This window comes from Natator depressus, chromosome 1 (genome assembly GCF_965152275.1).
Source record: "Natator depressus isolate rNatDep1 chromosome 1, rNatDep2.hap1, whole genome shotgun sequence".
NCBI classification, from domain to species: Eukaryota; Metazoa; Chordata; order Testudines; family Cheloniidae; genus Natator; species Natator depressus.
In genome coordinates this window covers 343,205,678-343,219,730 of record NC_134234.1, presented here as the reverse complement: position 1 = coordinate 343,219,730, position 14,053 = coordinate 343,205,678, and the positions used below count along the sequence as shown (strand labels likewise).

Below are 14,053 nucleotides of genomic sequence, written 5' to 3'. Positions count from 1 at the left end.
TGGGCAAAGGGCATTCATGGACTCCAGTGGTGTTCCCCTTTTCCAGCTGAGCTGGTCTGGCACGGGCACCCCTTCCCCTTCTCCTGGACCTGCAGAAGGCACGTTGCTTCTTTAAGAACTTTTCCCCTCCCCCACCCTTCTGAGTCTCTGCCCTTCCCCTGCCCTCCCCGCCCCTGGGAAGCAGGCGCTGCCCCTTTAAGACCTGCCTCGCCTCGCAGGTGTTGCCAGACGGGATGGATACAGAGCGTTCTGAGCAGGGCGGGGCCGCGGCGGGCGTGGAGTGACGGGGGGGAGAGCGACCAATAGGGAGGCAGGCGGCGGGGTCAGCCGGGCCAATGGGCGGGCAAGGTGGGCGGGGCAAGGCTGGGGTCTGCCAGCTGGGGAGCTGGCGCTGGCGTTCGGGGTCGAGCGGTGGCTGCGGGAGGCCAGGGCGGCCCCGGCTCCCATGGGCCGGCAGTGAGTGAGTGAGCGGGCGGGGCGGGCCCGGGGCCATGCCCAGGCGGCTGGCGGGGCCCCCCGCGGGCCCCCACGGGGAGGATTTCTCCTTCGTGAGCCCGTTGGTGAAGTACCTGCTCTTCTTCTTCAACCTGCTCTTCTGGGTGCGTGGGGGCGAGACCCGGGGCGGGGGGCACAGGGGCAGCCAGCCCCGTCCCTTGGCAGAGTGTGGGGGGCATGGCGGAGGTTGAGGGGGTGATTCCCCTGCCTGGAGCGTGGGGGGCCAGCAGGGCATGGGGGGCCCGAGGGTATTGCCATGCCTGGGATGAGCCCTCAGGGCAGAGGTGTGGGGGGATCTGGAGGGGAGAGCGGTGAGACGGTCCTTGGGTGGAGGAAAATGACCCCCATAAAATCCAACCCAGCTAATGTTCCTTTCATCCCAGTTCCAAACAGGGCTCACAGCTCTTTAAGGAGCACGGTCAGTTTCTTTTTATCCATGTAATAGAGGAAAAGACACTTTCCTTCTTCTTCCCCCTCTCTCTGCTTGTTCATTAATTTTGGCTGGGGTGGGGGGGGGGGTTGATATTTTTATTCTGAACAAACCTAGTCGCCAGGATGCTGTCCTGACAAAAATTGTACATGTAAAAAACCCTTCCCTGGGCTTCTGAAAGGAAAACCGAAAGAAGGAGGTAAATTCTCATTTACTTCACCTGCACCTGAAAGAGGACTGGCTTCACTTTAGCCAGTGCCCTCCATGGCTGGCCTCTTGCACCCTAGCATGAAGCTGTTGTGGCCGGTTTCCCAGCAGGGAATCTTAAAATCCAGGAAACCAGAAACAAAATGCATTTCTGTTCTCGGTAGGTTTCGTAAAACTGTCAGTCTCCCCCACTCCCTCCAACACAGGTGCACGCATGGTAAAGATTGTCTCTAACCTACGTTGTGAGATGTATCCCTTTAAGAAGGGAGTGGAGCTTAGAATAATATCTGAAAGGTCCCTGAATAGTGATCGCATCAGTTCGTTCAGCCTGGATACTGTTCTAAAGACAGCAACTCTAACCTAGTGTGAACTTGGCTGAGAACTGGGGAACAGCAAATAACACTACACTTAAAGGGGCCTATTTATACGTTTGGTGGTTGTTTAGACTTAGACTTTGATTATTGTGTGAAATCGGTCAAAAGCGGGGGGGAAGGGGGGGAACATGCAAAGCAAATGTCTCGCATGCTGTGTGAGTAGTTGGACAGAACTCTTTCTCATGGACCTTCAGCCATTATCAGCAGTGGCGTCATGTCAGGGTATGCTGGCCCTTTGGATAACCAGCTGAATGTAAATTGGACACCTTTAGTCTCTGTTGATGTTCGTTGCTCTGTGCATTTCTATTACACAGGCACCTACGTGGTGCTGCATTGATTGAGGCTGTGGAATGGGGGGGCCAGTCAGCTATCGGGTGACTTGTTCCCATATCTCGTATACTTGTCTGGTTTCGTTTCGTTTCTTTTCTTCCCCCCCCCCCCCTTCAAAAAAGGCCTTTTAATTAAGGGAGGTAAGGAGAAAAAAAATGTATCCATGGCTCTCCTTGCCCTTCAAAGTCTGTAGAATTTACAGGGACGTTGACTTTAAAAATCACACATCCCTTGGTGGTTTTTTAAACCCACTGCGGAGCTTTGTTCCTGTCTTATACGTCAGTTTCCACTTCTACTTTGTGGGGGTTTTCTTGAGAACGACAGGCTAGAGACCGAGAGATTCTTTATTTTTAAAGGAAAATGTGATTGCTACACTGCAACGCTGGGGACGCTACTTAGAATATTTTTAAATCGACTGTATTTCTAGCTGACATGGCCTGTTTAATATCAATGGTGACTTCACTTTACTAACTGGAGTAATGTCTTGGGGTAAGAAGAAGGTGCTTTTAGAGCTTAGAATGACTACAAATTCGGACTGTATGCCCAACCCTACCCTGTAGGCACCGTCAGGTTGGCTGGTTGTTTCCAGTGCTGTTGCGTGAAGCTGGTGCCATGTAGAATATCCTTTGCGGTTCAGCTGTTTTGCTCTCTTTCTTCCCAGGTTGGTATAGTTCAGCCAAGTGTTCAGCGCTCAATGGAGTTGCCATAGTCAGAATACCTTTGCTAGGTGACCACAGTGTCTGAGAAGGGATAGACACAGGCCAGAGGACAAATCGGAGCAGATCTTTCTACCTGGTCAGCCTTGTAAACAGCTCCTTGGTCAGATGTGCCTTTCCCAATGAACTTATGAACCTTACAGCTGTGCCCAGCAAATTCCTGTAAACTGGCGGGGCTTCAGAGGAGCTCCTTTGAGCCGCATGCCAGCGGGGGTCTTGTGTTAGCAATGCACGCGCGTTCGCGTACTGTGGTGCCTAGCTGCCGAACAGGGACCGCGTGGACAATGGCAGCCTTCCCACAGCCTCCTGTCCATGTTCTCTAACCGTGTCCAGGGCCACCTTGGAGTAAGAGCAGCTCAGTCTCCGTGGCACGTTCGTTCCTTGTCGCCTCTGCTGAGAGGGTTGGTTAGGAAGGTGACTTTTTGTGGGGTGGACGCCTGCCCCCTGGAAACGGGGCTGAGGTCCCATCTCCTTTCCCAATGGCCTCCCACGTCCATTGGTGGTTAGTTTTCTCTGGCTGGCCTCCTTTTGCATTGACCCCTGCAGTCCTAGTGCAGTGCCTGTCCCCTCTGAACACTATGGTGTTAACCATCTCCCTGTAAAATGCCAAGAAGAGGAGGAAGCATCGAATATGGTAGTTACACTAGTTGATCTCATGCGTCTGAATGGACTTGGACCAGCTCATATCTCCCCCAATGCACTTCGAACCCTTCCTTGGCCAATGATATTTTCTTTAATAGCTGAGATCCTTAGAGCGGCCCTCTAACTGGGAAGCAAGACCTCACAGGGTTGTCACTTGTAGCTTGCCAGGAACTGCCCCAAAAGCCCCCTGTAATTGCAGTCTAGCAGAACCCTCTGCTTCTAGCTTTCTTGCCTTGATCTGTTTGTAGGGGGCCCCTCTTCAGTGAGTATCTACATCGCTGTCTAGTGGTCAGAGCTGGTGGACCTGTGAGTCGGGTTATATTCCTGGCTATGCTATTGGACTCCCAGTCCTTGCCTACACAAGAAGGTATACCAGCAAAAGGACTTACACCCCACCATATAACTGCATCTACACTGGGGTTTTGCCAGCATGACTGTATTATTCAGAGGTGTATTTATTCTTTTGTTCACACTCCTAACCAACATAGCTATTCCAGCAAAACTTTTAAGTGTAGCTCTAAATACACCTGCCCGCAGGCCACAGTAGGTCACTTTCCCTGCCAGGAAAACAGGGATTTGACTCAGAGGAGTTGAGGATTAACTGGTTGTCCCTTGCAAAGAACACAGAGTTCTTCTGCCAGGAGGTGCAACGAGGTCAGATGAGGGTTGCTCTGATAAAGGCTCCATACCCAGCCGAATTGGCCTCCTAGTAAGGGGGACTTCTGTCACAAACCTCAGCCTTGTGGGTGCAGCTTTGGCATGATCTGGGCCAAAGGGAATCTGCAGCCCGAGAGAAGAGTGCATGGAGGAAGACAAGCTCTTGGCAGTTTCTTGCCTTCTCTTCTCATAAGGCACATCCCTGTGCTGTGCTTATTTCTTTGTCCTTAGTTTGGTCTGATGGGCTTTCACTCCAGACGCTTCTCTCCGGCCTGATCGCGCTGTGATCTAGAGATCGGGACAGTGGTGGCAAAATGTCCAGGCTCAGTATGGTAGTAGTTGCACTTCCCCTTTGCAAAGAGGAACCGGTGTCCCTCAGAAGGTCCTTGGGCTGAGGGGGGCTCCTTTCAGAGCCCACCAGCCCTGCCCCTTGGTTAGCTGACACTGCTGCTGTAGATGGGCACAGCAATTCCTGGTCAAAGGTGCAAATGAATTCCATGTGCGTGTGCAGGAGTCCCCGTTCTCCCCCCCCCCCCCCCGTCTGCCCCCTTGTAATGCTGCAGAAATGCTGGGGGCTGGAGCAGGCCAGGATGAGCATTGCAGACCTCACCACCGGCCTTCTGAATTCATACATCCCTGTGGAGCCTGTCCTCGCTGCGTGTCCCAAGAGAATGATGGGAATTTGGGGGCCGTTGGCTGGTGGGGATGGAAAACGTGATTGGGGGGGAGTGAAGGAGTGGCCCCCTGCTTCAAAACCCCCACCCCAAAAGAAATGCTGTTTGCATGTGTCTAAGCAGAGAGCTGCCAGGCTGAGCCAGCTGTGCCAGGGCTTCCTGTGCGGCTTGCAAGCACCATAATTACTGCTGCGTGCGTTATCCAATTACCTGCCTGGCACTTTCCTTCACAGCTCATCTAATCCAGTCAATTGTCAGCGTGATTGTTTTTATGTGGCTTGCCTGGGGAGGAGGTTTTGACAGGTCACAGAGCTGACACACCCCTCCATCCCCCCACACTCATGGCAAATAGCACGGGTAGGAAGTAAAGAGTTAAATCAGGCTGGTTAGGTTTAGAGGTTACGCCAAGTGGCACCCACGGCAGGGGGATACATTCATGGGGGAAGCCCTCCCATATGGGCTGAACTAACCCATGGAGCAGGGCTCTGGTGTGTAACGACGATTCGGTTCTCAGCAGGGGCGGGCAGAGTCCTGTCCTTAAGTGGAAACCCTGGCTTGTGTTCCCTGCCGGGCCGCTAATTGAATTATATTCTGTCTGGCTGCCCAACGGAGAGGGCGCGCCCCAGCCTCGGGATGCAGATTACAGCACCTTATATAGCTAATGAGCAATTCTGGCAGCTGAACAGAGGAGTGTAATGGGCTTGGGGCAGAGGCGGGGCCCCTGGAGGAAAGTGGCAGGGATCGGCTGAGTCCCACGGGCATGACTCGCTTTCCGCTGGCTTTGTAATGAGATGCACTGAATGGGTGGCTTTGATTATTTTAACTTCCACGGGAGAGAGCTTTGCTTGCAGTGAAGTGAATATTAATACAGCTGGGAATATTAATACAGCCCCCCTCCCGCCCAATTCCTGCCCAATCCTGGGCCCTCCATACCCCGTGCAGTCCCATCAAGGCACTCTTGGCAGTTTGAGGAAGAGGGACCTGCTTTCCTGTTCCCCGGCCCCTTTGGGGAAGTGCGGCCACCTGAATGCAGTTAAAGAAATGCAGAAGCCGGAGAGGGAAGCATCTGTATAGAATTCCCCTTGCAGAATCGAGCTGTAGAATCTTCTCTATAGTGGGGGGAGGTGCGGGGACTTGGATGCAGTTTGTAAAACTTAAGGGCCTGTAATAGGGAAAATTCTCAGTTTCTTTCACCCCAATCCTCTACACACAGGGCTTGGTGTGATGTGGTTCTGCTCTCAGCAGGGCGAGCTAATCAGAGTCGCCATCAGCCTTGCAGATTTAGGTGCTTGGAAGAGCAAACCCGGACGAGAGAATTGCATGCGGAGGATTGACCCCAGCTTAGCGCCGAGTTACAGCAGCAAGGGGAAAGTTAGGGACTGTTTCCCAGATAGGCTGGTGCCCCCAGCCCCTATGGACTTCAGTGGGAACTGTGGTCCTCCGCGGTGTCGAGAATCAACCCATTATCTCTGCCCTGCAGACCTGCCTTTGGTCATTGCTTTCTGAGCAGGTCACGATGGGTCTGTCTACGCTGCCATAAAAGATCAGCAGAAGCGAATCTCAGAGCCAGGTCACCTGTGGGGGGAGGGATAGTTCAGTGGTTTGAGCATTGGCCTGCTAAACCCAGGGGTGTGAGTTCAATCCTTGAGGGGGCCATTTAGGGTTCTGGGGCAGAAATTGGGGATTGGTCCTGCTTTGAGCAGGGGATTGTACTAGATGATCTCCTGAGGTCCCTTCCAACCCTGATATTCTGTGATTCTATGACTTGGCCTCACAGGACTCAGGCTGCAGGGCGAAAAAAGCAATGTAGAAGTTGGGGCTTGTGCTGAACCCCGGGCTGAGAAACCTTGCGAGGGTGGAGGGTCTCAGATCCCGGGCTCCAGCCTGAGCCCAAATCTCTACTCTGCTTTTTTAGCCCTGCAAACCTGAGTCAGATGATCCAGGGGCTGAGTCGCTGTGTGGGTTTTTCTTTGCACTGTAGACATACACTGGGTTCCATGCATCCCCGTGGTGGGGGGGGCAGTGGAGACTGAGAAGTGTGTGAAATTATCTCCTCCAGCGGCTAGGGCTTCATGTAAAAGAACAAACCCACCCAGACTCTGCAGAGCGGCTGTATTTTGTATATTGCCGCTAACAAAAGCTTTCTCCCCAGACGCTCTGAATGTTAAATTGTCTATTGTTTCCCGCCATCCTAGACGGCCGCCTTGGGATTGTATTTTCCCAGTGTGTTAGCACGTCCGAGTCCGAGGGGCTGTACAGACACCGAGGAAGACACCGTGCCTGCCCCATGAGCTTACAAGCTTAACTAGACAAAACAGACTTGCAGAAATAGGCAGGCACCAGACATGCACGATGTCTGAGGGGGCGTTAAGGTCTGTCTAGCCCAGAGGTGGGCAAACTACGGCCCGTGGGCCACATCCGGCCCACGGGACCATCCTGCCTGGCCCCTGAGCTCCCAGCCGGGGAGGCAAGCCCCCGGCCCCTTCCCTGCTGTCCCCCCTCCCCTGCAGCCTCAGCACACCACCAGCGCTCTGGCCTGCCGCTCTTGCCGTGCAGCGTGGCTGGCTTCGGCATGGTAAGGGGGCAGGGAGCGGGGGAGTCCCAGGGGAGCGGTCGGGGGTGTGGATAGGGGTTGGGGCAGTCAGGGGACAGGGAGAAGTGGGGGCTGGATAGGGGGTGGGGCCCTGGGGGGTGGTTAGGGGCAGGGGCTCCCAGGAGGGGGCGGTCAGGGGACATGGAGCGAGGGGGTTGGATGGGTCGGGGGTTCTGAGGGGGGCAGTCAGGGGGCGGGGAGTGGGAAGGGGCAGATGGGGGCGGGGGCCAGGCTGTTTTGGGGAGGCACAGCCTTCCCTACCCGGCCATCCATATAGTTTTGCAACCCTGATGTGGCCCTCGGGCCAAAAAGTTTACCCACCCCTGGTCTAGCCTATGGGGTTTGGTTTTTTTGTGTGTCCCTTCCCTGCTCCCTTTACCAGCTATTAACATCCATAGATTTGGGGGGGGCGCGGCGGGAGTGGGGCAGAGAGGAGGAGCAAAATCATACAAGTCACTTTTGAAAACGTTTGCCTGGATGTCCTTGATGTCCGTTGGCACGTCCAACTCCTGACTCCCTAGAGGGGCTGAAGGGATGTTTACGCGGCAGCTGGCAGCGAGCTGCCCGGCCCAGCTGCGCAGACTCACATTTCTGGGGTTTGAAATAGCCGTGTGGATGTTGCTGCGCCAGCCGAGATGCCCGAGTTCAAGCCCACCCAGCCTCTTAGGCTTAGCTCGGTGGCTAGCCTTCCTCTCCGCTGGACCTGCAACGTGCGTGCTAACACAAGTGTGGCTGCGGTTTCCCCCCGGCTGCAATACAGACGTGTCCTCGGGTGTCTTAAACTTCCCACTCTTCCAAAATCACTAGCTCGCTTGAAAATCTTGGCCACTGACTTATTTTTGTTTAGATAAACTTCTCCATGACATGCTGTCAGAAGGTGGCTTGTTAGACTTTTAAACCCCAGGTCAGCTGATTCAGGGCGGGGGCGCATGCCTGTCCCCTAAAAATAATTAAAAATAGAGCCATGTTGGTGAAGAGCCCACATTCAGCGCTGGCTTTACGGAAGCTCCCAGATGGTAACAGGTCCCCTGCTCTTTTGGGATGACTTTAAGCACTGGCAAGAGGCTGCGTGTGTAACTTGCGTAACTGCCTCCATGGAAGATGTCTTTGTAACCCCTGTAACGTCAGTCTGTTCAAAATATTTGAAAAGAAAATGAATCCGCGAAGGCAGCGGTTCTCAAACTTTAGCAACCCGAGGACCCCCATTTTGATTTAAAATTTTTCGGGGACTCCCCAGCCTGACTTCTAATTTTCCCCGGGAGTGCTCAACCCCTGCTCAGCTCCAGACCCTGTCCCCCCTCCACCTCTTCCTGTGCCCACTCCACCCCTGCTCCCCCTCTTCCCCGCCTCTTTCTACCCCATCCCCCAAGCATGCCCCATCCCTGCTCCTCCCCCACCCTCCCAGCCCCTCCTGCACACTGCTGAACAGCTGTTCTGCGGCATGCAGGAGGCACTGCGGGGGAGGAGGAGGAGTTGATCAGTGGGGCCAGCAGCCTTGGACATGATTCACGGCCCCTTGGAGCCACACATGACTCCCAAACCTCCTGGAGTACCCTCATGGACCCCCAGGGGCCCGTAGACCCCAGTTTGAGAACCACTGTGCTAAGGAGATGCTTTAGAAAATAGAACGGTGGTTTTTGGGGGAGATGGTGAAGGGGGCTGTCAGTTGCGTAATGCCCAGCACATTAAAATCTTGTAAAGGACTTTACCAAAAAATGCTGTGTGAATTTCACTCCCTGCGGAAGACCAGCATATGGTGTCTGTGTATCACTTAAGCCCCTTATTGTTTGCAGTGTTCCCTAGGCACAAAAGCTTGTCTGTTTCACTGACAAAAGTTGGTCCAGTAAAAGATGTTTACCTCATCCGCCTTCTCTCTCTCTCCAGCATAGAGGAGGTAAAGTGACGCACAGGAGGCCGTGCGTTAGGTATCCATGGGGATGGATTTGATTCACTGCGGGTATAAAAGCTCTCATGAAATTATGAGGAAAAGCATCAGAGAGGTAAAGGCGTACGCCTGCCCAGGAGCGGGGAACTAGTAGTGAGTGCCGCCTATGGAAGGAAACTGACTAGTTTGGTCAAGTTTAATGCCAAGTATGGCATGAAATGCCCCTAGTAAAGTAAATCGGGCTTTGCTAAAATGTTGTTGTTTTAATGATGTAACCAAGGGAAGGGCACATTGTGAAATGACTCCTATTTAGGCTGCGTCCCTTTAAAATCGAAAGCGGGGACTGCCCCAAGCGCTCACGCCGCACTGTTCTCTTTCTCCTGCTGTGCGAAGGCTGCTGTTGGATTTCTCTCCCCCAGCACAGATTTGTTTCCTCTCCCGAGAGCCATTATGCTGGCTGACTCGCTCCTGCGCCGCCGTTTGAAAAGCCCTGGCATGCTTGTTTGCCTGCTCCTCCCCCTCCACCACCTCCAGACTAGTTACTTCTGTTTTCGTCGTCTCTCTGGCCTATACATGCCCGCCGTATCAGGGGCCGCCTGATATTCCCCGGCAGTTGCACCTGGGTTCTGGAGCTGGGCTGTGGTGGTCTTGGGTGCAGTGGGAGAGGAAGGGGTACTCCACAGAGGTGCCAGGCAGCCAGCTGGGCCCTCAGGCAGTGCCAGGGCTCCTTCGATCCGAGAGAATTGCATCCTGGATGTGCTCTGAGTGTGAGGCGGACGTGCAGCGTGCCAGGACGAGTGAGCCAGGGAGCGCATAGTGCAAAACTCACCAGCCTGGGGGGGATAAAATTGGTCTGAATGGGACGAAGAAAGATGGCCAGCAGAAAAAGAAAATCTTGGTCCATACAGGATGAAATGAAACTGCAGCTGGAATTCCTGCGGCAGGGCTGGCCTGGCCTGTCCCTTGCTGGTCTCCTGGCCCTTCCAAGCTCCTTGCTAGGGCTGGAGATGCTCATAGCTCCATCTCATAGGGAAAGGGTCAAGTCCCTTTTGGGTATAGGGCCTGCCTGGCCCCCCCCCCCCACACACACACACACTCTCTCTCAGCAGGTATGGGCTCCTTTCAGCCCCTCGAGCAGGGATACCTCTAAACTCAAACTGTGTGGGCCTGTTTCCTTTTCAGCTCTTGCGTTTCTCTCCTGCCCACTCTTCTCTGGCCGAGAGACTCCAGCCTGAGGCTGCTGTGCCCCTTTGGAGGTCTCCCAGTTGCTGCTTGCTTGGTGCGCGTGATCCATCACTCAGCCATGTCTGTATTAGAGCAGTAAAGCAGGCCCCGTGTGCAGTCATCCAGAACTCAGTGTGTGTGGGGGGTGGGGGGAAACTGAGTCATTTACATGCGTTTAAATGTTGTCACTTGTCCAGGGCAGTGTCTCGGGGCACTCTCAGCATCTGTGAGTCTGTGTAAAGGGCTGTAATGATCAAGAAAATATGGCACCGTGGGGCTCTGCATTTTTTTTTCTTTTCTCTCTCAGGAAACTGCTTCCGCTTGGAAGTCTCAAACTGATTCTTTCTTCTCCGTTGCCTCCCCTGTCGTGTGTGAAAACCCAGCTGTTCTCTTTGCCTCGCCCGTGATCCCAAGTAACCCCGCCATCGGAACATAGCTAACGCTTCAGTTGATTTGATTATTCACTTCGATTTAACAACCCAACGTCCTGCATTACATCCTAGTGCTATACAAACGTGCTGTACGAAGCCAGCCCTGGCTGCGGTCCTGGCAGCCCAGCTGTGCTGCAGTTGGGGAGGTCTTTGGCAGCAGAGATCAAACCTAAGACCTCTGGATCTAAAAGCATGGGCCTTATCTAAGGACCCCAGGTCTGTAAGCTAAAGCTGTAACAAGCTTGTCAATGTCTATATATGGCCCAGCCACCAACAGAGAGGAGCAGACCACCCCACAGAGTAGGTGTGGATAACGCTAACCCTAATCCAGGTGGAGCTGAAGCAGTGTGAACAATGCTGAGAAAGTTGTGCAAAAATCTCTCTAGTGTAGCACAGACTCTGGGGTGCAGCCATCCTGAGCAGGTGGAGTTTGTGTGGCAATTTCATAGAATCATAGAATATTAGGGTTGGAAGAGACCTCAGGAGGTCATCTCGTCCAACCCCCTGCTCAAAGCGGGACCAATCCCCAACTAAATCATCCCAGCCAGGGCTTTCTCAAGCCTCAAAGGATGAAGATTCCACCACCTCCGTAGGAAACCCATTCCAGTGCTTCACCACCCTCCTAGTGAAATAGCGTTTCCTAATGTCTAACCTAGACCTCCCCCACTGCAACTTGAGACCATTGCTCCTCGTTCTGTCATCTGCCACCACTGAGACCAGCCAGGCTCCATCCTCTTTGGAACCCCCCTTCAGGTAGTTGAAGGCTGCTATCAAATCCCCCCTCGCTCTTCTCTTCTCTTTTTTTCTGCAGACTAAATAAGCCCAATTCCCTCAGCCTCTCCTTGTAAGTCATGTGCCCAGGCCCCCTAATCATTTTCGTTGCCCTCCGCCACACTCTCTCCAATTTGTCCACATCCCTTCTGTAGTGAGGGGCCCAAAACTGGACGCAGTACTCCAGATGTAGCCTCACCAGTGCCAAATAGAGGGGAATAATCCCTTCCCTTGATCTGCTGGCAACGCTCCTACAAATGCAGCCCAATGTGTCGTTGGCTGTCTTGGCAACAAGAGCACACTGCTGACTCATATCCAGCTTCTCATCCACTGTAACCCCTAGGTCCTTTTCTGCAGAACTGCTGCCGAGCCATTCGGTCCCTAGTCTGTAGCAGTGCACGGGATTCTTCCGTCCTAAGTGCAGGACTCTGCACTTGTCCTTGCTGAACCTCACCAGATTTCTTTTGGCCCAATCCTCTAATTTGTCTGGGTCACTCTGGACAATATCCCTACCCTCTAGCGTATCTACCACTCCCCATATCTTAGTGTCATCTGCGAACTTGCTGAGGGTGCAATCCCTCCCATCATCCAGATCATTAATAAAGATGTTGAACAAAACAAGCCCCAGGACCGACCTCTGGAGCACTCCGCTTGATACCGGCTGCCAACTAGACATCGAGCCGTTGTTCGCTACCCGTTGAGCCTGACAATCTAGGCAGCTTTCTATCCACCTTATAGTCCATTCATCCAATCCATACTACTTTAACTCACTGGCAAGAATACTGTAGGAGACCGTATCAAAAGCTTTGCTAAAGTCAAGATATCCCATATCCACAGAGCCAGTTATCTCATCATAGAAGGCAATCAGGTTGGTCAGGCATGACTTGCCCTTGGTGAATCCATGTTGAGTGTTCCTGATCACGTTCCTCTCCTCCAAATGCTTCAAAATGGATTCCTTGAGTACCTCCTCCATGATTTTGTCAGGGACTGATGTGAGGCTGACCAGTCTGTAGTTCCCTGGGTTCTTTTTCTTCCCTTTTTAAAATATGGGCACAAAATTTGCCTTTTTCCAATTGTCCGGAACCTCCCCCAATCACCACTAATTTTCAAAGATAATGGCCAATGGCTCTGCAATCACATCAGCCAACTTCCTCGGACCCATGGACTTGTGCACTTCCAGCTTTTCTAAATGGTCCTTAACCTGTTTTTTTTCACCATTTGAGGGCTGCTCACCTCCTCCCCATACTGCATTGCCCGGTGCAGCAGTCTGGGAGCTGACCTTGTCTGTGAAGACCGAGGCAAAAAAAGCATTGAGTACTTCAGCTTTTTCCACATCATCTGTCACTGCGTGGCGTCCCCCATTCGGTAAGAGTCCCACACTTTCCTTGACCACCACTTTGTTGCTAACATATTTGTAGAAACCCTTCTTGTTACCCTTCACATCCCTTGCTAGCTGCAACTCCAATTGTGCCTTGGCGTTCCTGATTACACCGTTGCATGCTCGAGCAATATTTTTATCCTCCTCCCTAGTCATCTGTCCAAGTTTCCACTTCTTGTAAGCTTCCTTTTTGAGTTTAAGCTCACTGAAGAATTTCACTGTTAAGCCAAGCTGGTCACCTGCCATATTTGCTATTCTTTCTGCACATCGGGATGGTCTGTTCCTGCACCCTCAATAAGGCTTCTTTAAAATACAGCCAGCTCTCCTGGACTCCTTTCCCCCTCATTTTAGCCTCCCAGGGGATCCTGCCCATCAGACTCCCTTAGGGAACTAACTCGCTTTTCTGAAGTCCAGGGTCCGTATTCTACTGCTCTCCTTTGTTCCTTTTGTCAGGATCCTGAACTCAACCCATGGTCACTGCTGCCTAGGTTGCCACCCACTTGTACTTCCCCTACCAATTCTTCCCTGTTTGTGAGCAGCAGGTCAAGAGGAGCAGGGCCCCTAGTTGGTTCCTCCAGCACTTGCACCAGGAAGTTGTCCCCAACGCTCTCCAAAAACTTCCTGGATTGTCTGCAGTTTAAAGGAGCAGAGAGCTTGATATAAACTGTGCGTGTTCCAGGCGTACAGGCCACAGAGGTGCAAGTGGGGAAAACCAGCTGGGGTAGGAGGCAGAACAGATTTCCTCCTCTAGCTGTGTGGGTTCTGCAGGGCTGACAGGGGTAAATGCATGTATGAGAACCAATACAGCTGAGATGGGGAACTGCATAGAGCAGATGGGCTGTGTGGAAAAGGTCCCTTTTCTCTCCTGCCTGTAGCTGCACTTCAGATCAGACTTAAGCAAAATGTAGATTCTGTAAAAGTGTGTGTGTGTGTTTAATTGCCTAGTGGCCCCAACCAAGAGCAGCAAGGCTGCATTACGGTAGGTGACAGCCTTCGTGCTGAAGAGCTTGCAGGCTAAACGGATGTGAAGGGTGGGAGGGGTTGTGTTACACCCGTGGTTGCACAGAGACTCTGTGGCAGAGCTGGGTGGTGGTAGGATTTTTTTTTATTTTTAAGAGTCTGCGCTCCTCTGGGCAGCGACCTTGTCCGTCGTCTGTGCTTGATACGGGGCTGAGCACTTGGCTGGTGCTCAGATAATAAAGGGTGTTTAAAACGCCTGGATTATTGTTTAACATGGGGCTGTCCT

The 14,053-nt window shown here is 52.9% G+C and overlaps 1 protein-coding gene across 2 annotated transcripts in view; it reads left to right on the top strand.

Annotated features, from left to right (window-relative positions):
- Positions 1–431: 431 nt before the first annotated feature.
- TSPAN33 (tetraspanin 33) overlaps positions 432–14,053 on the top strand; it is a 30,618-nt gene continuing 16,996 nt past the window's right edge. Inside the window, exon 1 of one of the 2 annotated variants that reach the window (XM_074942749.1) lies at positions 432–460. Coding sequence is in view for 1 of the 2 variants with exons in the window: in XM_074942748.1 (XP_074798849.1) it covers positions 492–599 (108 nt within the window). In the remaining variant the exon portion in view is untranslated. Of the gene's footprint in view, positions 461–480; positions 600–14,053 lie in introns of those variants that run through there. The other variant, XM_074942748.1, reaches the window with a different exon arrangement.